Source organism: Oncorhynchus mykiss, chromosome 1 (genome assembly GCF_057628025.1).
Source record: "Oncorhynchus mykiss isolate SJ-2025 chromosome 1, ASM5762802v1, whole genome shotgun sequence".
Taxonomy (NCBI): Eukaryota; Metazoa; Chordata; class Actinopteri; order Salmoniformes; family Salmonidae; genus Oncorhynchus; species Oncorhynchus mykiss.
In genome coordinates this window covers 89,137,136-89,164,539 of record NC_143022.1, presented here as the reverse complement: position 1 = coordinate 89,164,539, position 27,404 = coordinate 89,137,136, and the positions used below count along the sequence as shown (strand labels likewise).

At 37.8% G+C, this 27,404-nt stretch overlaps 1 protein-coding gene across 18 annotated transcripts in view; it reads left to right on the top strand.

Annotated features, from left to right (window-relative positions):
* The window catches only part of LOC110531920 (adhesion G protein-coupled receptor B3), a 364,149-nt gene that overhangs the window by 317,965 nt on the left and 18,780 nt on the right, over positions 1 to 27,404 (top strand). For 11 of the 18 annotated variants that reach the window (XM_090243448.1, XM_090243446.1, XM_090243442.1 and 8 more), the window contains 6 exons: positions 473 to 539; positions 5,705 to 5,790; positions 10,496 to 10,594; positions 15,510 to 15,681; positions 18,192 to 18,305; positions 18,824 to 18,913. In XM_090243448.1, the coding sequence (XP_090099574.1) occupies positions 473 to 539; positions 5,705 to 5,790; positions 10,496 to 10,594; positions 15,510 to 15,681; positions 18,192 to 18,305; positions 18,824 to 18,913 (628 nt within the window). The remainder of the gene's footprint in view (positions 1 to 472; positions 540 to 5,704; positions 5,791 to 10,495; positions 10,595 to 15,509; positions 15,682 to 18,191; positions 18,306 to 18,823; positions 18,914 to 27,404) is intronic. The other 7 variants (XM_090243433.1, XM_090243451.1, XM_090243411.1 and 4 more) reach the window with 1 other exon arrangement.

Genomic DNA, 27,404 nt, shown 5'->3' with positions numbered 1-27,404 from the left:
GATGTGATTCTGGGGTTTCATTTCTTTGTGGGAGTTGGTTCGCTAGCTGATGTCTCCTCTTCTCCTCTCCGCTCCTCTCCAATCCACTCCTCTTCTCATCTCCTCTCCACTTCTCTCCACTCCACTCCACTCCACTCAACTCCACTCCTCTTCTCTTCTCTTCTCCTCTCCTCTCCTCTCCTCTCCACTTCTCTTCTCTTCTCTTCTCCTCTCATCTCCACTCCACTCTTCTCCTCTCATCTCCTCTCCACTTCTCTCCACTCCACTCCACTCATCTTCTCTTCTCCACTCCTCTCTTCTCTTCTCTTTTCTTCTCTTCTCTTCTCTTCTCTTCTCCTCTCCTCTCCTCTCCTCTCTTCTCCTCTCCTCTCCTCTCTTCTCCACTTCACTCCTCTCCTCTCCACTCCTCTCCTCCTCTCTGCTCTTCTCCTCTCTTTTCCTCTCATCCTTTCCTCTCCTCCTCTCTCTACAGTTGCTGGCTATCTCTAGAAGGTGGTCTCCTGTATGCCTTTGTTGGACCGGCAGCAGCAGTGGTTCTGGTATGTATTATAGTACTGCTGATTAAAGTACATATTATAGCAATACAGTACTGCTGATTGCAGTATCATTGTATGTTTAGGTTAAGTACTATTCAAGGTTGAAGGTGTCTTAATTATCCCATACATAATATTGGTTTACAGGCAGGATGAGCATACAGTACATACAGTACATACTATCACATATAAAACATAGACTCATTCATTGCCTTGTTGGTTATTGTTGTAAATGTACATTTTGTAAAACAGGAAGTGTTTGCTGAAAGAAAGGTCGATTCTTAGTGTTTACTACAATCACTGTCTACACTCGTAGAAAAAAAAGGTGCTATCTAGGCCCTAAAAGGTTTTTGGGGCTGTGCCCATAGGAGAACCCTTTGAAGAACCCGTTTGGATTCCATTGAAAAAACCTTTCTGCAGAAGGTTCTACATTGAACTCAAAAGGGTTCTACCTGGAACCAAAAAGGAAAAATGATCCTATGGGACTAGCTTTTTTGCCAAGAGTGTAGCCTCCTTCCAAAATCTTGACATTTTTCATCAAAGCAGTTAGCACTGATTAAATTACATTCAAAATACTTGATGTATCCCACAAGGGGCAATTATTGCAAATCTGGTGTTAGTGTTTGAGTTACTGTTTGTCTAAGGAGGTGCTTTTGCTTTGTAAAATAACAGCAGCTGCTGTCAGACAGACAAAGCCTCCCTGAAGGCTCTGGTGTTGGATTGAGGGGAACATAGAGGTCAGGTCTTGCGAGTTAGTACATTTAATGTCAGTGCCATGAGTAAGCCATACAGCCCTAGATGTCACTTTACAACAGAGGAGAGGAAGAATAGAGGAGAGAGACCATAATATAGAGAGATCATGATAGAGGAGAGAGACCATAATATAGAGAGATCATAATATAGAGAGATCATAATAGAGGAGAGAGATCATAATAGAGGAGAGAGATCATTATATAGAGAGATCATAATAGAGGAGAGAGATCATAATATAGAGAGATCATAATAGAGGAGAGAGATCATAATAGAGGAGAGAGATCATAGTAAGGGAGAGAGATCATAGTAGAGGAGAGATCATAATAGAGGAGAGAGATCATAATAGAGGAGAGAGATCATTATATAGAGAGATCATTATATAGAGAGATCATAATATAGAGAGATCATAATAGAGGAGGGAGATCATAATAGAGGAGAGAGATCATAATATAGAAATATCATAATAGAGGAAAGAGATCATAATATAGAGAGATCATTATATAGAGAGATCATAATATAGAGAGATCATAATAGAGGATAGAGATCATAATAGAGGAGAGAGATCATAATTGAGGAGATAGATCATAATAGAAGAGAGAGATCATAATAGAAGAGAGAGATCATAATACAGGAGAGAGATCATAATAGAAGAGAGAGATCATAATAGAGGATAGAGATCATAATAGAGGTGAGAGATCACAATTGAGGAGATAGATCATAATAGAATAGAGAGATCATAATAGAAGAGAGAGATCATAATAGAAGAGAGAGATCATAATACAGGAGAGAGATCATAATAGAAGAGAGAGATCATAATAGAAGAGAGAGATCATAATAGAAGAGAGAGATCATAATACAGGAGAGAGATCATAATAGTTGAAAGAGATCATAATAGAGGAGGGAGATCATAATAGAAGAGAGAGATCATAATAGAGGATAGAGATCATAATAGAGGTGAGAGATCACAATTGAGGAGATAGATCATAATAGAATAGAGAGATCATAATAGAAGAGAGAGATCATAATAGAAGAGAGAGATCATTTTACAGGAGAGAGATCATAATAGAAGAGAGAGATCATAATAGAAGAGAGAGATCATAATAGAAGAGAGAGATCATAATACAGGAGAGAGATCATAATAGTTGAAAGAGATCATAATAGAGGAGGGAGATCATAATAGAGGAGAGAGATCATAATAGAGGAGAGAGATCAGAATAGAGGAGAGAGATCAGAATAGAGGAGAGACAGAATGTGTACGGTACACTAATGATGTCAATCACCTTTTGTATTTCACAAGGATAATAACATCTTATTGACATACTAATGCAGCTAACTTTCCTAAAGTACACAAGTGTCTTTAGATGTGACATTGTTCCCTCACCTTACTCCAGGACTGGGGTCCATTCCATTAGGAGGATTGGAGTTGGAATCCACATTTCTGTTTACTTCCTTTATTGAAATGGAAGTGACCCCAATCCTGCCCTGTTCCCCCTGTATGAAAATGTAAATGTCTCCCTTCAGACCTTGACAGTGTCCTCTTAGTGTAATGGAGTCGTGTTGGTGAGTGGGAGAGCCAGGCTGATTCCCACCAGTTACACTGCTTTTCTCTGTAAACAGTTGAATATCAGGGAGTGTAACTAGTTATATGTTTTCATTCGTCTCTGATTCAAACCGGCAACCTTTCAGTTACTGGCCCAGTGCTTTGAACCGGTAGCCCCATATTACTAAATATATTCAAGTTTCCCTCAGGTATATGACTAAATATAGTCAGGTTTCCCTCAGGTATATGACTAAATATATTCAAGATTCCCTCAGGTATATGACTAAATATATTCAGGTTTCCCTCAGGTACATGACTATACCGTATATATTCAGGTTTCCTTCAGGTTTATGACTAAATATATTCAGGTTTCCCTCAGGTACATGACTAAATATATTCAGGTTTCCTTCAGGTATATGACTAAATATATTCAAGATTCCCTCAGGTATATGACTAAATATATTCAGGTTTCCTTCAGGTATATGACTAAATATATTCAGGTTTCCCTCAGGTTTATGACTAAATATATTCAGGTTTCCCTCAGGTATATGACTAAATATATTCAGGTTTCCCTCAGGTATATGTCTAAATATATTCAGGTTTCCTTCAGGTATATGACAAAATATATTCAAGATTCCCTCAGGTATATGACTAAATATATTCAAGATTCCCTCAGGTATATGACTAAATATATTCAGGTTTCCTTCAGGTATATGACTAAATATATTCAGGTTTCCTTCAGGTATATGACTAAATATATTCAGGTTTCCTTCAGGTATATGACTAAATATATTCAGGTTTCCCTCAGGTATATGACTAAATATATTCAGGTTTCCTTCAGGTACATGACTAAATATATTCAGGTTTCCCTCAGGTACATGACTAAATATATTCAGGTTTCCTTCAGGTATATGACTAAATATATTCAGGTTTCCCTCAGGTATATGACTAAATATATTCAGGTTTCCTTCAGGTTTATGACTAAATATATTCAGGTTTCCCTCAGGTACATGACTAAATATATTCAGGTTTCCTTCAGGTATATGACTAAATATATTCAGGTTTCCTTCAGGTACATGACTAAATATATTCAGGTTTCCTTCAGGTATATGACAAAATATATTCAGGTTTCCTTCAGGTACATGACTAAATATATTCAGGTTTCCTTCAGGTACATGACTATACAGTATATGTTCAGGTTTCCTTCAGGTACATGACTAAATATATTCAGGTTTCCCTCAGGTACATGACTATACAGTATATATTCAGGTTTCCTTCAGGTTTATGACTAAATATATTCAGGTTTCCTTCAGGTATATGACTAAATATATTCAGGTTTCCTTCAGGTTTATGACTAAATATATTCAGGTTTCCCTCAGGTACATGACTAAATATATTCAGGTTTCCTTCAGGTTTATGACTAAATATATTCAGGTTTCCCTCAGGTACATGACTAAATATATTCAGGTTTCCTTCAGGTATATGACTAAATATATTCAGGTTTCCTTCAGGTATATGACTAAATATATTCAGGTTTCCTTCAGGTTTATGACTAAATATATTCAGGTTTCCTTCAGGTATATGACTATACAGTATATATTCAGGTTTCCCTCAGGTACATGACTAAATATATTCAGGTTTCCCTCAGGTACATGACTAAATCTATTCAGGTTTCCTTCAGGTTTATGACTAAATATATTCAGGTTTCCCTCAGGTACATGACTAAATATATTCAGGTTTCCTTCAGGTATATGACTAAATATATTCAGGTTTCCTTCAGGTATATGACTAAATATATTCAGGTTTCCTTCAGGTTTATGACTAAATATATTCAGGTTTCCTTCAGGTATATGACTATACAGTATATATTCAGGTTTCCCTCAGGTACATGACTATACAGTATATATTCAGGTTTCCTTCAGGTATATGACTAAATATATTCAGGTTTCCTTCAGGTTTATGACTAAATATATTCAGGTTTCCCTCAGGTACATGACTATACAGTATATATTCAGGTTTCCCTCAGGTATATGACTATACAGTATATATTCAGGTTTCCTTCAGGTATATGACTAAATATATTCAGGTTTCCCTCAGGTACATGACTATACAGTATATATTCAGGTTTCCTTCAGGTATATGACTAAATATATTCAGGTTTCCCTCAGGTACATGACTATACAGTATATATTCAGGTTTCCTTCAGGTATATGACTAAATATATTCAGGTTTCCCTCAGGTACATGACTATACAGTATATATTCAGGTTTCCCTCAGGTACATGACTATACAGTATATATTCAGGTTTCCTTCAGGTATATGACTAAATATATTCAGGTTTCCTTCAGGTATATGACTAAATATATTCAGGTTTCCTTCAGGTATATGACTAAATATATTCAGGTTTCCTTCAGGTATATGACTAAATATATTCAGGTTTCCTTCAGGTATATGACTATACAGTATATATTCAGGTTTCCTTCAGGTATATGACTAAATATATTCAGGTTTCCCTCAGGTACATGACTATACAGTATATATTCAGGTTTCCTTCAGGTATATGACTAAATATATTCAGGTTTCCTTCAGGTACATGACTATACAGTATATATTCAGGTTTCCTTCAGGTTTATGACTAAATATATTCAGGTTTCCTTCAGGTATATGACTATACAGTATATATTCAGGTTTCCCTCAGGTACATGACTATACCGTATATATTCAGGTTTCCTTCAGGTATATGACTAAATATATTCAGGTTTCCTTCAGGTTTATGACTAAATATATTCAGGTTTCCTTCAGGTTTATGACTAAATATATTCAGGTTTCCCTCAGGTATATGAATATGTATGTGAAGGTGTTCCTTCTCTATGAACAGGTCAACATGGTGATTGGTATCCTGGTGTTCAACAAGCTGGTCTCCAGAGACGGGATTCTGGAGAAGAAGCCGAAGCATCGAGCTGGGTAAGAAATCACCTACAGCAAAGATATAGAATCTCTATTCTATTCTATTTCTATGACCTGTAGTATGTCTGAAGCAGCTGGGTAAGAGAGCACCTACTTATACAATACATCGTGATACACAACAAAGACAGACAGCAACTAGTCATTCTTCCTTATTTAGTTATACTTCCTTATATGGACATTGAACTACTCCGTGTTGGCTGGAGTGTTGACTGTATAGTCCTAAGATCTGCAGTGGTCTACTTCTCCAGTCCTTTAGTATACATCGTAGTCTGACTCCCCCTCACCACACATTCACACAGACCCTCTGAATCTCTTCATTTTCCATATGGAGATTAGGCCTCGTTCTTTACTCTGTCTGATGGGAGGCCATTAGAGGCATCAACATAAAGAGGTCACATCTCTCTGGGGGAGACGACGTGTGTGTGTGTGTGTGTGTGTGTGTGTGTGTGTGTGTGTGGAGAGTAGGGGGGAGACGTGGCAGAATCAGTCCATAATGAAAATAGTTTAAAACGCCCACCACCCACAGGTCCCCAGATTGGCCCTGACTACTACTAACGAGATACAGAGCTGGAATGAGTTATTTTCTGTCATCTTCTTGTTGGTTGGTACACCAGCATCCCTGTTAAACAGCCCCACATAAAGACTGGTTTATACTCGGTCTAACAACATGTCTGTAGACCACTAGAATGTGACAACTGTCCACAGACAGTCCTTAGATCTACTGTAAACCAGCCTTATGTCATCTTGTCATGTGTTTTTAGAACACTTTGGCCCTGCCTGACTACTACTAGTGTGATACAGAAAGTTGGGATGCCATTCCTAGTGATGTTTTTGTCACTAACGTAATTTTATGTCTTCATCTTGATGCGTGTTAATCCCAAAGCCCTCTACAACACCCACACTAACATTGGCCATGTCTGTCTGGAAACTGCTAACATGAAAAGTTGTGGGTGCTACTGTTTTTCCTTAACCCTTGTGTGGTGTTGAGGTCTGTGGGGCCCATTTTCAGTGTTTACTAAATGAAAAATGCAATTAATTATTTTTTCAATCTGGACTCGTTGGCCTTGGCTCATTTTCTGTGAAGAACATGTAAAATAACACCTTTTTATTGAGTGCACACTGTGAAACTACACAATACATTTTTTATTTATTGTATTTTTTTATTTAACCTTTATTAACTTGGCGGGAACCTGCACGATGTTATTACAGTATATTATTTCGATACATTGTCAAAAAAAAAAAACAAACTCTCCAAACTCTCCCCCAGCCAGGTGCAAATTGGGTGAGGAACACAACAGAGAAATAGCTTTGCATGTCTTGCTCATCACCACAATGAATCAGTAAGGCAAAAATCACCTCTGCTCAGAGAGACTTCTAAATCATTTTTGCAGAGAGAGAAGATGGTGTGGAAAGAGTGTTTTCCACTCTGGAAGATGAAGCATTTTCAGAATATGAGGATCATGTCTCTGTCAATTCAGAGTCGGACAGTGAGTTGGAAGAATAGGATGAGATTGACCCTCAGCCAGCCCCAGGACCAGCCCGTCAGCAACCAGCCCCAGGACCAGCCCGTCAGCAACCAGCCCCAGGACCAGCCCGTCAGCAATCAGCCCCAGGACCAGCCCGTCAGCAACCAGCCCCAGCACCAGCCCATCAGCAACCAGCCCCAGGACCAACCTGTCAGGAACCAGCCCCAGGACCAGCCCGTCAGCAATCAGCCCCAGGACCAGCCCGTCAGCAACCAGCCCCAGGACCAGCCCATCAGCAACCAGCCCCAGGACCAGCCCGTCAGCAACCAGGACCAGCCTGTCAGCAACCAGCCCCAGGACCAGCCCATCAGCAACCAGCCCCAGGACCAGCCCTTCAGCAACCAACCAGCCCCAGGACCAGCCCATCAGCAACCAGCCCCAGGACCAGCCCGTCAGCAACCAGCCCCAGGACCAGCCCGTCAGCAACCAGGACCAGGACCAGCCCTTCAGAAACCAGCCCCAGGACCAGCCCATCAACAGCCAACCATACCCAGGACCAGTCCGTCAGCAGCCAACCATACCCAGGACCAGTCCGTCAGTAACCTACAGGAGGAGAAATATGGATGTCAAAACATTTTGAAATTGAATGGTCTTCTTGTCCAAGGAATGGACCACCCCTCATGACTGCCAATGTGATAAAGATACACCCAGGACCATCCCTCATGACTGCCAATGTGATAAAGATACACCCAGGACCACCCCTCATGGCTGCCAATGTGATAAAGATACACCCAGGACCATCCCTCATGACTGCCAATGTGATAAAGATACACCCAGGACCACCCCTCATGGCTGCCAATGTGATAAAGATACACCCAGGACCACCCCTCATGACTGCCAATGTGATAAAGATACACCCAGGACCATCCCTCATGACTGCCAATGTGATAAAGATACACCCAGGACCACCCCTCATGGCTGCCAATGTGATAAAGATACACCCAGGACCACCCCTCATGGCTGCCAATGTGATAAAGATACACCCAGGACCACCCCTCATGGCTGCCAATGTGATAAAGATACACCCAGGACCACCCCTCATGACTGCCAATGTGATAAAGATACACCCAGGACCACCCCTCATGGCTGCCAATGTGATAAAGATACACCCAGGACCACCCCTCATGACTGCCAATGTGATAAAGATACACCCAGGACCACCCCTCATGGCTGCCAATGTGATAAAGATACACCCAGGACCACCCCTCATGACTGCCAATGTGATAAAGATACACCCAGGACCATCCCTCATGACTGCCAATGTGATAAAGATACACCCAGGACCATCCCTCATGGCTGCCAATGTGATAAAGATACACCCAGGACCATCCCTCATGACTGCCAATGTGATAAAGATACAACCAGGACCATCCCTCATGACTGCCAATGTGATAAAGATACACCCAGGACCATCCCTCATGGCTGCCAATGTGATAAAGATACAACCAGGACCATCCCTCATGACTGCCAATGTGATAAAGATACACCCAGGACCATCCCTCATGGCTGCCAATGTGATAAAGATACACCCAGGACCATCCCTCATGACTGCCAATGTGATAAAGATACACCCAGGACCATCCCTCATGGCTGCCAATGTGATAAAGATACACCCAGGACCACCCCTCATGACTGCCAATGTGATAAATATACACCCAGGACCATCCCTCATGACTGCCAATGTGATAAATATACACCCAGGACCACCCCTCATGACTGCCAATGTGATAAATATACACCCAGGACCACCCCTCATGACTGCCAATGTGATAAAGATACACCCAGGACCATCCCTCATGGCTGCCAATGTGATAAAGATACACCCAGGACCATCCCTCATGGCTGCCAATGTGATAAAGATACACCCAGGACCACCCCTCATGACTGCCAATGTGATAAAGATATACCCAGGACCACCCCTCATGACTGCCAATGTGATAAAGATACACCCAGGACCACCCCTCATGACTGCCAATGTGATAAAGATACACCCAGGACCACCCCTCATGACTGCCAATGTGATAAAGATACACCCAGGACCATCCCTCATGACTGCCAATGTGATAAAGATACACCCAGGACCATCCCTCATGGCTGCCAATGTGATAAAGATACACCCAGGACCATCCCTCATGACTGCCAATGTGATAAAGATACACCCAGGACCATCCCTCATGACTGCCAATGTGATAAAGATACACCCAGGACCACCCCTCATGGCTGCCAATGTGATAAAGATACACCCAGGACCACCCCTCATGGCTGCCAATGTGATAAAGATACACCCAGGACCACCCCTCATGGCTGCCAATGTGATAAAGATACACCAAGGACCACCCCTGATGGCTGCCAATGTGATAAAGATACACCCAGGACCACCCCTCATGACTGCCAATGTGATAAAGATACAACCAGGACCATCCCTCATGGTGCAAGAAATACATTTGCAACACACACACAGTTAAACTCTGTCCCTCATGTGGTGTGTAGACCGGCCTTAGTTTGTGTTCAATGGGGCTCATTTATAATTTCCATAAAATACTGTAGGAATATTCGTCCTTCCAATGTGTTCAGTTCAAAGCAATAAACATCAGTAGTGATGAAAACATTGTTTCATTTATATTTGTTCAAGATAAACATGATTTATTCCATGTCTTGATTATAATTGATTTTTGTTTATAAAAATCAAATTTTTGTATGGATAAATGAGTTAAATGGCAAATATGAACCATGTATGCTGTCTATATTGCTTGTAATTGATATAAGTCAACATCTAAGTATGAATTATTAAGTATTTTTATATAAATTGTTATGGCTGTATTGTTTTATAACCCCAAAATGTTGTGTGACCCGTCAGACCCGTGAACATTGGGTGAATAGCATGAACACCACACAAGGGTTAAAAACACTGACAAATTCGCCCTAGATTCTGCTAATATGATAGAGAACGTTGGGATGATGTAGTGCTGCTTCTTCACTACTGTCATCACTAGTGTCCACATGTTGTATGAGATAACAGAAGGAATGCTATGCTAGTCATAGTGCTACTTCTTCACTACTGTCATCACTAGTGTCCACATGTTGTATGAGAGAACAGAAGGAATGCTATGCTAGTCATAGTGCTACTTCTTCACTAAACACTATTTCCTGTTGTTTTGTTGTTTGTTGTCCCACAGACCGATGAACGAGCCCCATACAGGGTTAACTCTGAAATGTGCCAAATGTGGTGTGGTGTCCACCACTGCTCTCTCTGCAACTACAGCCAGTAATGCCATGTAAGTTCTCTCTTACAGGACATCGATGCCTGGCACTGGGAATTCATGAGATTAACTGTGTGTGTGTGTTTGTGTGTGTGTGTGTGTCTGGACCAAGACCTTGGAAAATCTTAAGAGAATAAACAGGACAGAAAATGTGTCCTTGCGTAGATAGCTAATGTTAGACCTGTAGTAGAGTACTGGGCAGTCAGACAGTAATGTTAGACCTGTAGTAGAGTACTGGTCAGTCAGACAGTAATGTTAGACCTGTAGTAGAGTACTGGGAAGTCAGGCAGTAATGTTAGACCTGTAGTAGAGTACTGGGCAGTCAGACAGTAATGTTAGACCTGTAGTAGAGTACTGGGCAGTCAGGCAGTAATGTTAGACCTGTAGTAGAGTACTGGGCAGTCAGACAGTAATGTTAGACCTTATAGTAGAGTACTGGGCAGTCAGACAGTAATGTTAGACCTGTAGTAGAGTACTGGGCAGTCAGACAGTAATGTTAGACCTGTAGTAGAGTACTGGTCAGTCAGACAGTAATGTTAGACCTGTAGTAGAGTACTGGGAAGTCAGACAGTAATGTTAGACCTGTAGTAGAGTACTGGGCAGTCAGACAGTAATGTTAGACCTGTAGTAGAGTACTGGGCAGTCAGGCAGTAATGTTAGACCTGTAGTAGAGTACTGGGCAGTCAGACAGTAATGTTAGACCTTATAGTAGAGTACTGGGCAGTCAGACAGTAATGTTAGACCTGTAGTAGAGTACTGGGCAGTCAGACAGTAATGTTAGACCTTATAGTAGAGTACTGGGCAGTCAGACAGTAATGTTAGACCTGTAGTAGAGTACTGGGCAGTCAGACAGTAATGTTAGACCTGTAGTAGAGTACTGGGCAGTCAGACAGTAATGTTAGACCTTATAGTAGAGTACTGGGCAGTCAGACAGTAATGTTAGACCTGTAGTAGAGTACTGGGCAGTCAGACAGTAATGTTAGACCTGTAGTAGAGTACTGGGCAGTCAGACAGTAATGTTCGACCTGTAGTAGATTACTGGGCAGTCAGACAGTAATGTTAGACCTGTAGTAGAGTACTGGGCAGTCAGACAGCAATGTTAGACCTGTAGTAGAGTACTGGGCAGTCAGACAGTAATGTTAGACCTATAGTAGAGTACTGGACCAGTCAGACAGTAATGTTAGACCTGTAGTAGATTACTGGGCAGTCAGACAGTAATGTTAGACCTGTAGTAGAGTACTGGGCAGTCAGACAGTACTGTTAGACCTATAGTAGAGTACTGGGCAGTCAGACAGTAATGTTAGACCTATAGTAGATTATTGGGCAGTCAGACAGTAATGTTAGACCTTATAGTAGAGTACTGGGCAGTCAGACAGTAATGTTAGACCTGTAGTAGATTACTGGGCAGTCAGACAGTAATGTTAGACCTGTAGTAGAGTACTGGGCAGTCAGATAGTAATGTTAGACCTGTAGTAGAGTACTGGGCAGTCAGACAGTAATGTTAGACCTGTAGTAGAGTACTTGGCAGTCAGACAGTAATGTTAGACCTGTAGTAGAGTACTGAGCAGTCAGACAGTAATGTTAGACCTGTAGTAGAGTACTGGGCAGTCAGACAGTAATGTTAGACCTGTAGTAGAGTACTGGGCAGTCAGACAGTAATGTTAGACCTATAGTAGAGTACTGGGCAGTCAGACAGTAATGTTAGACCTGTAGTAGAGTACTGGGCAGTCAGGCAGTAATGTTAGACCTGTAGTAGAGTACTGGGCAGTCAGACAGTAATGTTAGACCTTATAGTAGAGTACTGGGCAGTCAGACAGTAATGTTAGACCTGTAGTAGAGTACTGGGCAGTCACACAGTAATGTTAGACCTATAGTAGAGTACTGGGCAGTCAGATAGTAATGTTAGACCTGTAGTAGAGTACTGGGCAGTCAGACAGTAATGTTAGACCTGTAGTAGAGTACTGGGCAGTCAGACAGTAAGGTTCGACCTGTAGTAGATTACTGGGCAGTCAGACAGTAATGTTAGACCTGTAGTAGAGTACTGGGCAGTCAGACAGTAATGTTAGACCTGTAGTAGAGTACTGGGCAGTCAGACAGTAAGGTTCGACCTGTAGTAGATTACTGGGCAGTCAGACAGTAATGTTAGACCTGTAGTATAGTACTGGGCAGTCAGACAGTAATGTTAGACTTGTAGTAGAGTACTGGGCAGTCAGACAGTAATGTTAGACCTATAGTAGAGTACTGGACCAGTCAGACAGTAATGTTAGACCTGTAGTAGATTACTGGGCAGTCAGACAGTAATGTTAGACCTGTAGTAGAGTACTGGGCAGTCAGACAGTAATGTTAGAGTACTGGGCAGTCAGACAGTAATGTTAGACCTATAGTATATTATTGGGCAGTCAGACAGTAATGTTAGACCTTATAGTAGAGTACTGGGCAGTCAGACAGTAATGTTAGACCTGTAGTAGATTACTGGGCAGTCAGACAATAATGTTAGACCTGTAGTAGAGTACTGGGCAGTCAGACAGTAATGTTAGACCTGTAGTAGAGTACTGGGCAGTCAGACAGTAATGTTAGACCTGTAGTAGAGTACTGGGCAGTCAGATAGTAATGTTAGACCTGTAGTAGAGTACTGGGCAGTCAGACAGTAATGTTAGACCTATAGTAGAGTACTGGGCAGTCAGACAGTAATGTTAGACCTGTAGTAGAGTACTGGGCAGTCACACAGTAATGTTAGACCTGTAGTAGAGTACTGGGAAGTCAGGCAGTAATGTTAGACCTGTAGTAGAGTACTGGGCAGTCAGACAGTAATGTTAGACCTGTAGTAGAGTACTGGGCAGTCAGATAGTAATGTTAGACCTGTAGTAGAGTACTGGGCAGTCAGACAGTAATGTTAGACCTATAGTAGAGTACTGGGCAGTCAGACAGTAATGTTAGACCTGTAGTAGAGTACTGGGCAGTCAGACAGTCATGTTAGACCTGTAGTAGAGTACTGGGCAGTCAGACAGTAATGTTAGACCTGTAGTAGAGTACTGGGCAGTCAGACAGTAATGTTAGACCTGTAGTAGAGTACTGGGCAGTCAGACAGTAATGTTAGACCTTATAGTAGAGTACTGGGCAGTCAGACAGTAATGTTAGACCTGTAGTAGAGTACTGGGCAGTCAGACAGTAATGTTAGACCTGTAGTAGAGTACTGGGCAGTCAGACAGTAATGTTAGACCTGTAGTAGAGTACTGGGCAGTCAGGCAGTAATGTTAGACCTGTAGTAGAGTACTGGGCAGTCAGACAGTAATGTTAGACCTTATAGTAGAGTACTGGGCAGTCAGACAGTAATGTTAGACCTGTAGTAGAGTACTGGGCAGTCACACAGTAATGTTAGACCTATAGTAGAGTACTGGGCAGTCAGATAGTAATGTTAGACCTGTAGTAGAGTACTGGGCAGTCAGACAGTAATGTTAGACCTGTAGTAGAGTACTGGGCAGTCAGACAGTAAGGTTCGACCTGTAGTAGATTACTGGGCAGTCAGACAGTAATGTTAGACCTGTAGTAGAGTACTGGGCAGTCAGACAGTAATGTTAGACCTGTAGTAGAGTACTGGGCAGTCAGACAATAAGGTTTGACCTGTAGTAGATTACTGGGCAGTCAGACAGTAATGTTAGACCTGTAGTATAGTACTGGGCAGTCAGACAGTAATGTTAGACCTGTAGTAGAGTACTGGGCAGTCAGACAGTAATGTTAGACCTATAGTAGAGTACTGGACCAGTCAGACAGTAATGTTAGACCTGTAGTAGATTACTGGGCAGTCAGACAGTAATGTTAGACCTGTAGTAGAGTACTGGACAGTCAGACAGTAATGTTAGACCTGTAGTAGAGTACTGGGAAGTCAGGCAGTAATGTTAGACCTGTAGTAGAGTACTGGTTAGTCAGACAGTAATGTTCGACCTGTAGTAGAGTACTGGACAGTCAGACAGTAATATTAGACCTGTAGTAGAGTACTGGGCAGTCAGGCAGTAATGTTAGACCTGTAGTAGAGTACTGGGCAGTCAGACAGTAATGTTAGACCTGTAGTAGAGTACTGGGCAGTCAGACAGTAATGTTAGACCTGTAGTAGAGTACTGGGAAGTCAGACAGTCATGTTAGACCTGTAGTAGAGTACTGGACGAGTCAGACAGTAATGTTAGACCTGTAGTAGAGTACTGGGAAGTCAGACAGTAATGTATTGCATGTCAGAGAGACAACAGAAAACTATCTGGTAAGAGAGTATGTGTCCTTACACAGTAGATGATGGTTCTGGTGCTTCTGTATTTGTAGACTGAACTGCTGGCTTTGTGAGTCATTAGTCTGGCCCGGCAGTAATGTATTCTATCTACAAGAAATACCACTGTAATAGTCTGGCCAGGCAGTAATGTATTCTATCTACAAGAAATACCACTGTAGTAGTCTGGCCAGGCAGTAATGTATTCTATCTACAAGAAATACCACTGTAGTAGTCTGGCCAGGCAGTAATGTATTCTATCTACAAGAAAGACCACTGTAGTAGTCTGGCCTGGCAGTAATGTATTCTATCTACACTGTAGTAGTCTGGCCTGGCAGTAATGTATTCTATCTAGAAGAAAGACCACTGTAATAGTCTGGCCAGGCAGTAATGTCTTCTATCTACAATAAAGACCACTGTAATAGTCTGGCCAGGCAGTAATGTCTTCTATCTGCAAGAAAGACCACTGTAGTAGTCTGGCCAGGCAGTAATGTCTTATGTGATTTGATGTGTGCCAGGTTAACCTCTATCCCCTGTCTCCCCCTGTTTCTCCTCTCTCACCCTTTCCTTCCCTTGCCCCTCTCCCACCCACTCTCTCCCCTCCCTTCCCCCCTCTCCCGCCCCCTCTCTCCCATCCCCCTCTATCCTTTCCTCCTCTCTCCCTACCTCTGTCAGGGCCTCTCTGTGGAGTTCCTGTGTGGTTCTGCCTCTGCTGGCTCTGACCTGGATGTCTGCGGTGCTGGCCATGACAGACAAGCGCTCCATCCTATTTCAGATCCTCTTCTCTGTCTTCGACTCGTTGCAGGGCTTTGTCATCGTCATGGTGCACTGTATCCTGAGGAAAGAGGTAAGGAAGAGAGAGGGAAGAGGGAGAGAGGAGGGAGAGGGGGGTATATTGAGGAAGTGAGGGAAGGAGAGGGGAGAGGAGGGAGAGGGAGGTATATTGAGGAAGTGAGGGAAGGAGAGGGAGGTATTGGGGAAGTGGGGGAAGGAGAGGGAGAGGGGGAGAGGGGAGAGGGAAGTATTGGGGAAGTGAGTTAAGGTGAGGGGGAGAGGAGGGAGAGGGAGAAAGAGGTCTTGGGGAAGTAAGGGAAGGAAGAGGGGAGGTATGTATGGGTTGGGGATAATGGGATACTCTTTCAGTAGGATTCTGTTCATAGTGCACAACATATCAAAATTACCCCCCCAAAATACTTCCCAACAGGATATAAAAATGAATGTTTCTTATTGGACCAATTCAGATAGAATCACCCCATTTTACACTTGGTGCCAAATGAACATGGCCCTGTGTCACAACGTTTTGTTGACCCTTAAACATGTTTAATCCCTCTTATCTCCTGTGGCCACACGCAAACACACACACACACACACACACACACACACACACACACACACACACACACACACACACACACACACACTTCATGTTTCCCATTTGGCCCAACTACAGTATTTATTAGGAGATTAGTGATCTGGCCCAGATTAATTCCAGATGTTTTGTTTACAGTGACTTGCGAAAGTATTCACCCCCTTTGGCATTTTTCCTATTTTGTTGCCTTACAACCTGGAATTAAAATATATTTTTTGGGGGGGTTGTATCATTTTATTTACACAACATGCCTACCACTTTGATGATGCAAAATATGTTTTATTGTGAAACAAACAAGAAATAAGACAAAAAAATAGAACATTTGAGTGTGCATAAGTATTCACCCCCCTAAAGTCAATACTTTGTAGAGCTTTTGCAGCAATTATATCTGCAAGTCTCTTGGGGTATGTCTCTATACACATCTATCCACTGGGATTTTTGCCCATTCTTCAAGGGAAAACTGCTCCAGCTCTTTCAAGTTGGTTGGGTTCCGCTGGTGTACAACAATCTTTAAGTCATACCACAGATTCTCAATTGGATTGAGGTCTGGGCTTTGACTAGGCCATTCCAAGACATTTAAATGTTTCCCCACTCGAGTGTTGCTTTAGCAGTCTCAAATCTCTGGAAGGCTGAAGCAAGAATTTCCTTGTATTTAGAGCCACCCATCATTCCTTCAATTCTGACCAGTTTCCCAGTCCCTGCCAATTAAAAACATCCCCACAGCATGTTGCTGCCACCACCATGCTTCACTGTGTGGATGGGGTTCTCAGGATGATGAGAGGTGTTGGGTTTGTGCCAGACATAGTGTTTTCTTTGATGGTCAAAAAGCTAAATTTTAGTCTCTTCTGACCAGAATACCTTCTTCCATATGTTTGGGGAGTCCCCCACATGCCTTTTGGTGAACATCAAACGTGTTTGCTTATTTTTCTCTTTAAGCAATGTCTTTTTTCTGGTCACTCTTCCGTAAAGCCCAGCTCTGTGGAGTGTACAGCTTAAAGTGGTCTTATGGACAGATACTCCAATCTCCGCTGTGGAGCTTTGCAGCTCCTTCAGGGTTATCTTTGGTCTCTTTGTTGCCTCTCTGATTAATGCCCTCCTTGCCTGGTCTGTGAGTTTTGGTGGGCGGCTCTCTCTTGGCAGGTTTGTTGTGGTGCCATATTCTTTCCATTTTTTAATAATGGATTTAATGGTGCTCCGTGGGATGTTCGAAGTTTGGAATATTATTTTATAACCCAACCATGATCTGTACTTCTCCAAAACTTTGTCCCTGACCTGTTTGGAGAGCTCCTTGATCTTCATGGTTCCACTTGCTTGGTGGTGCCCCTTGCTTAGTGGTGTTGCAGACTCTGGGGCCTTCAGAACAGGGATCATATGACACTTAGATTGCACACATGTGGACTTTATTTAACTAATTATGTGACTTCTGAAGGTAATTGGTTGCACCAGATCTTATATAGGGGCTTCATAGCTTCATATTTTTTTCATTTCAATTCACCGATTTGCAATGTTTTGTGTATGTCCATTACATGAAATCCAAATAAAAATCAATTTAAATTACAGGCTGTAATGCAACAAAGTAGGAAAAACGCCAAGGGGGATGAATACTTTTGCAAGGCCCTGTACATCACTTTCCTGTTAACTTTCCTGTTAACCCCCCGCCCCCCCTCCTCCCCCCTGTAATTAATCTGTAGCTGTAATCACTGTGAGCAAGGTCAAGAGGTTACAGCAGGAACAATTGAGCATGTTTTCAGAAACTAAAATACACATGATATATAATATTATACTTATGTCAAGTGCTCTAATACATCACTTTCCTGATAACCTGCCCCTCCCCTTTGAATGTAGCTGTAATCACTGTGAGCAAGGTCAAGAGGTTACAGCAGGAACAGTAGAGGATGTTTTTACTCTCTACTGTCTTGGCCATAGCCTGTCAGAAACTAAAATGTCAAGTGTCTAATACTACTTCTATGTTGCTTCGCTTTCCCCAGGTCCAAGATGCTTTCAGATGTCGTCTCAGAAACTGTCAGGACCCCAGAAACTGTCAGGACCCCCTCAACGCTGACAACACTGGAACTTTCCCCAATGGTCATGCTCAGATTATGGTACGATAACACCAGCACTGTATAACCCTCAACCCAGTGGTGGCTGGTTTGCATTTTCAATGGGGAGGACGGGCTCGGGATCACGGCTGGAACTGAAATAAATGGAATGGACTCAAACACATGGTTTCCATGTGTTCAATACCATTCCAGTTAATTCATTCCATCCATTATATGTACCGTCCTCCCCTCACCAGCCTCCTCTGTGCTCAACCAAAGCCTATACCTGCTTTTATATTTGAAACAAAGGAGCACATCCACATGATCACGAGTAAAATGTGAATTGATGTCAATGAGACTAAGTCTGAAATGGCACCCTATTAGTGCACCCTATTGGTGCACTATTTTTGACCAGGGCCAATAGGGAATAGGGTGCCATTTGGGACACAACCCAAGTAAAAATTCCACTTAAATGGAGGTTAGGATTTGCTTCTAACAGCTGATTCACACTATAGGGTTGAACTGAACCGTACTGTGCTGGCTCTGGCTAGGAGACATTCTTTTCACATTGTCCTTTCCAGTATGTTTCCAGCAACTGTGGTGGATGCCTGACCAGGCCAGGGCAGTACGGCTCGGCAGGGATCGCCTTGGCTCAGCTCAGTGTGAAAAGGGTATAGTATTACAAACCCTCAAGACAAGCCTTCATAGCAGGGTTGGGATCCATTCCATTTCAATTCAGTCAATTAAGGAAGTAAACTGAAATTCCAAATCTGCTGGTTGGGCTGGATGAGGCATTGTTACCCGTCTTTACAAATACTGTAGCTGCTTTAGTTCAACTGTAATTACTCACAGTGTAGACCAACACGTGGCCCTGGCCCCTGTAACAGATCACACACATGCACAAGCATACACACACACACACACTTTAATAAATGAGATCCATTTTCCAACTTCCTGGATTCATTTTGATTAAACTCATTTGTCACTTTCGTCAAGTGTCAATTTTCATCATTTTACCAAGCCCCCTCTCCATTGTCACACACACGCACGTATGCACGCACGCACGCACACACGCACACACGCACACACGCACACACACAGTAATAAAGCACCAGTTGTTTGAATGACCTTTGTAACGCCACACCAAATCTCTTGATCCAGCAGAACGCCAACTGCCAACGACCTTCGCTCATCATAACTATCGTCTGATCTACCCAACGTTGTATTCTAATATCCTCCTACACAGATTGAATTAATTTCCACTGTTGTAGAATGGTGTGTTGGCTGTCGGAGTGCCCCCGGTTCAATAGAATCATTTGCAGAGAACAAACAGTGATTCGTTCCCAATCGCTGTTTTAGTGTTACAAATTCCCTGTTATATGCAGGCGTGTTGCTATATAGTTGGGAACGGAGCAGGGAGAATAGGACCATTAAGTTGACAGTAACTGACCCAAACAGAGAAAGGAAATAGATGCAATGAAACTCCTCCTATATAAAGATGACATGTTTAATCAGATGTCAAAAGAGCTTGTTATTGGGATTGTTCTATTGACTTCATTCATCTCAACACTGCATGTGGTTGGAGTTGTTCTAGGTTTCTTTTATGATGTCATAGTGTAACAATCATCTCGGATCTCAAACCATGCTACAGTATTAAGGTTAAAAGAAATGCTGTGTTTATATGAGGGTGACCAAGGCAAGACAGACTAAATGAATACAGTGAGCAACATAAGCATATGGTCATAGTATGTGTATCATTTCACAAAACCAATTCAAATAGACACAAAATCAAGTTCAGGAAGTCTAAATCCCAAATAGAATCCCAATGAAAAATAGTCCGAAAGTCAATGAAAAAGTCAAAATAAGAAATCCCCCTTCAAAATGCAAAAATCCAAGTCATTCAAATAAAAATCCAATCAGCAGGATAGATCTCACCGGATGGTTGAGGGAGAGGGAAATCCGACCCTGGGTAGATTTCCTCACAACAGCTCTGCTCATCTTACAAATAGGAGTAAAAATCAGCAATGACAAACTAAAATAATTCCCTGGAATGGACAGATCTAGGTTGCTTAAAAGCACAGGCGGCTCCTTAATTGAGGATGGGCTATTAGTAATGGATGGAACGGAATTCATGGATTGGTATCCAACACATCAAACACATGGATTCCTTGTGTTTGATGCCATTCCATTTAATCCATTCCAGCTATTATTATAAGCTGGCCTCCACTCAGCAGCCTCCTGTGCTTAAAAAGTTTTCCACACAAATAGAACCTCAGCCAGTTACACGCCAAACATTTCCCCAAACTGCTACTTTTTTCTTAAAGGGACAAGCCCTATTAAAGGGATAGTCCAGCAAAATGTGCAAATAAGGCAAAAAGAACTGGCAGATGCATAACATAACAGATGCATAACATAACAGATACATAACATAACAGATACATAACATAACAGATACATAACATAACAGATACATAATATAACAGATACATAACAGATACATAATATAACAGATACATAACAGATACATAACAGATACATAACATAACATATACATAACAGATACATAACATAACAGATACATAACATAACAGATACATAACATAACAGATACATAACAGATACATAACATAACAGATACATAACATAACAGATACATAACATAACAGATACATAACAGATACATAACATAACAGATACATAACATAACAGATACATAACAGATACATAACATAACAGATACATAACATAACAGATACATAACATAACAGATACATAACAGATACATAACATAACAGATACATAACATAACAGATACATAACAGATACATAACATAACAGATACATAACATAACAGATACATAACATAACAGATACATAACAGATACATAACATAACAGATACATAACATAACAGATACATAACATAACAGATACATAACATAACATATACATAACAGATACATAACATAACAGATACATAATATAACAGATGCATAACAGATACATAATATAACAGATATATAACATAACAGATACATAACAGATACATAACAGATACATAACAGATACATAATATAACAGATACATAACAGATGCATAACAGATACATAATATAACAGATACATAACATAACAGATACATAACAGATACATAATATAACAGATACATAACAGATACATAACAGATACATAACAGATGCATAACAGATACATAATATAACAGATACATAACAGATACATAACAGATACATAACAGATGCATAACAGATACATAATATAACAGATACATAACAGATACATAACAGATACATAATATAACAGATACATAACAGATACATAATATAACAGATACATAACAGATACATAACAGATACATAATATAACAGATGCATAACAGATACATAATATAACAGATACATAACAGATGCATAACAGATACATAATATAACAGATACATAATATAACAGATACATAATATAACAGATACATAACATAACAGATACATAACAGATACATAATATAACAGATACATAACAGATACATAACATAACAGATACATAACATAACAGATACATAACAGATACATAATATAACAGATACATAACAGATACATAATATAACAGATGCATAACAGATACATAATATAACAGATACATAACAGATACATAACATAACAGATACATAACAGATACATAATATAACAGATACATAACAGATACATAACATAACAGATACATAATATAACAGATACATAACAGATGCATAATATAACAGATGCATAACAGATACATAACATAACATATACATAACATAACAGATACATAACAGATACATAACAGATACATAGCAGATACATAACAGATACATAACATAACAGATACATAACAGATACATAATATAACAGATACATAACAGATACATAACATAACAGATACATAACATAACAGATACATAATATAACAGATACATAACATAACAGATACATAACAGATACATAACATAACAGATACATAATATAACAGATACATAACAGATACATAACATAACAGATACATAACATAACAGATACATAATATAACAGATACATAACAGATACATAATATAACAGATACATAACAGATACATAACATAACAGATACATAACATAACAGATACATAACATAACAGATACATAACAGATACATAACAGATACATAACAGATACATAATATAACAGATACATAACAGATACATAACATAACAGATACATAATATAACAGATACATAACAGATACATAACATAACAGATACATAATATAACAGATACATAACATAACAGATACATAACAGATACATAATATAACAGATACATAACAGATACATAACATAACAGATACATAACATAACAGATACATAACAGATACATAACATAACAGATACATAACAGATACATAATATAACAGATACATAACATAACAGATACATAATATAACAGATACATAACATAACAGATACATAACAGATACATAACATAACAGATACATAACATAACAGATACATAACATAACAGATACATAATATAACAGATACATAATATAACAGATACATAATATAACAGATACATAACATAACAGATACATAACATAACAGATGCATAACATAACAGATACATAACATAACAGATACATAACATAACAGATGCATAACATAACAGATACATAACAGATACATAACATAACAGATGCATAACAGATACATAACAGATACATAACATAACAGATACATAACAGATACATAACAGATACATAACAGATGCATAACAGATACATAACAGATACATAACATAACAGATACATAATATAACAGATACATAACATAACAGATACATAACATAACAGATACATAACATAACAGATGCATAACATAACAGATACATAACAGATACATAACATAACAGATGCATAACAGATACATAACAGATACATAACATAACAGATACATAACAGATACATAACAGATACATAACATAACAGATACATAACATAACATATACATAACAGATGCATAACATAACAGATACATAACAGATACATAACAGATACATAACAGATACATAACAGATACATAACAGATACATAATATAACAGATACATAACATAACAGATACATAACATAACAGATACATAACATAACATATACATAACAGATGCATAACATAACAGATACATAACAGATACATAACAGATACATAACAGATACATAACAGATACATAATATAACAGATACATAACATAACAGATACATAACATAACAGATACATAACAGATACATAATATAACAGATACATAACAGATACATAACATAACAGATACATAACAGATACATAATATAACAGATACATAACAGATACATAACATAACAGATACATAACAGATACATAACATAACAGATACATAACATAACAGATACATAACAGATACATAATATAACAGATACATAACAGATACATAACATAACAGATACATAACAGATACATAACATAACAGATACATAACATAACAGATACATAATATAACAGATACATAACATAACAGATACATAACAGATACATAATATAACAGATACATAACAGATACATAACATAACAGATACATAACAGATACATAACATAACAGATACATAACATAACAGATACATAACAGATACATAACATAACAGATACATAACATAACAGATACATAACAGATACATAATATAACATATACATAATATAACAGATACATAACAGATACATAACATAACAGATACATAACAGATACATAATATAACAGATACATAACAGATACATAATATAACAGATACATAACAGATACATAATATAACAGATACATAACAGATACATAACATAACAGATACATAACATAACAGATACATAACATAACAGATACATAACAGATACATAACATAACAGATACATAACATAACAGATACATAACATGACAGATACATAACAGATACATAATATAACAGATACATAACAGATACATAATATAACAGATACATAACATAACAGATACATAATATAACAGATACATAACATAACAGATACATAACATAACAGATACATAACATAACAGATACATAATATAACAGATACATAACAGATACATAATATAACAGATACATAACAGATACATAACATAACAGATACATAACAGATACAAAACAGATACATAATATAACAGATACATAATATAACAGATACATAACATAACAGATACATAATATAACAGATACATAATATAACAGATACATAATATAACAGATACATAACAGATACATAACATAACAGATACATAACAGATACAAAACAGATACATAATATAACAGATACATAATATAACAGATACATAACAGATACATAACATAACAGATACATAACAGATACAAAACAGATACATAATATAACAGATACATAACATAACAGATACATAACATAACATATATATAATATAACAGATACATAACAGATACATAACATAACAGATACATAACAGATGCATAACATAACATATACATAACAGATGCATAACATAACAGATACATAACATAACAGATACATAACATAACAGATACATAACATAACAGATACATAACAGATACATAATATAACAGATACATAACATAACAGATACATAACATAACAGATACATAACAGATACATAACAGATACATAACATAACATAACATATACATAACAGATACATAACAGATACATAACATAACAGATACATAACAGATACATAACAGATACATAATATAACAGATACATAACATAACAGATACATAACAGATACATAACATAACAGATATATAATATAACAGATACATAACAGATACATAACATAACATATACATAACAGATGCATAATATAACAGATACATAACAGATACATAACAGATACATAATATAACAGATACATAACAGATACATAACAGATACATAATATAACAGATACATAACAGATACATAACAGATACATAATATAACAGATACATAACATAACAGATACATAACAGATACATAACAGATACATAACATAACATATACATAACAGATACATAATATAACAGATACATAACATAACAGATACATAACAGATACATAACAGATACATAACATAACATAACATATACATAACAGATACATAACAGATACATAACATAACAGATACATAACATAACAGATACATAACAGATACATAACATAACAGATACAAAACAGATACATAACATAACAGATACATAACAGATACAAAACAGATACATAATATAACAGATACATAATATAACAGATACATAACATAACAGATACATAACATAACAGATATATAATATAACAGATACATAACAGATACATAACATAACAGATACATAACAGATACATAATATAACAGATGCATAACAGATACATAACATAACAGATACATAACAGATACATAACATAACATAACAGATACATAACAGATACATAACAGATACATAACAGATACATAACATAACAGATACATAATATAACAGATACATAACAGATACATAACAGATACATAACAGATACATAACATAACAGATACATAACAGATACATAACAGATACAAAACAGATACATAACATAACAGATACATAACATAACAGATACATAACAGATACATAATATAACAGATGCATAACAGATACACAACATAACAGATACATAACATAACAGATACATAACATAACAGATACATAACAGATACATAACATAACAGATACATAACATAACAGATACATAACAGATACATAACATAACAGATACATAACATAACAGATACATAACATAACAGATACATAACATAACAGATACATAACATAACAGATACATAACAGATACATAATATAACAGATACATAACAGATACATAATATAACAGATGCATAACAGATACATAACAGATACATAACAGATACATAACAGATACATAACAGATACATAACAGATACATAACAGATACATAATATAACAGATGCATAACAGATACATAACATAACAGATACATAACATAACAGATACATAACATAACAGATACATAACATAACAGATACATAACAGATACATAATATAACAGATACATAACAGATACATAATATAACAGATGCATAACAGATACATAACATAACAGATACATAACAGATACATAACATAACAGATACATAACAGATACATAACAGATACATAACATAACAGATACATAACATAACAGATACATAATATAACAGATACATAATATAACAGATACATAACAGATACATAACATAACAGATACATAATATAACAGATACATAATATAACAGATACATAATATAACAGATACATAACAGATACATAACAGATACATAACAGATACATAACATAACAGATACATAATATAACAGATACATAACATAACAGATACATAACAGATACATAACATAACAGATACATAATATAACAGATACATAACAGATACATAACATAACAGATACATAACATAACAGATACATAATATAACAGATACATAATATAACAGATACATAACAGATACATAATATAACAGATACATAATATAACAGATACATAACAGATACATAACATAACAGATACATAACATAACAGATACATAATATAACAGATACATAATATAACAGATACATAACAGATACATAACATAACAGATACATAACAGATACATAACAGATACATAACATAACAGATACATAACATAACAGATACATAATATAACAGATACATAATATAACAGATACATAACAGATACATAACATAACAGATACATAACAGATACATAATATAACAGATACATAACAGATACATAACATAACAGATACATAACAGATACATAATATAACAGATGCATAACAGATACATAACATAACAGATACATAACATAACAGATACATAACATAACAGATACATAACAGATACATAACATAACAGATACATAACATAACAGATACATAACATAACATACACATAACAGATACATAACATAACAGATACATAACAGATACATAACAGATACATAACAGATACATAACAGATACATAATATAACAGATACATAACAGATACATAATATAACAGATACATAAC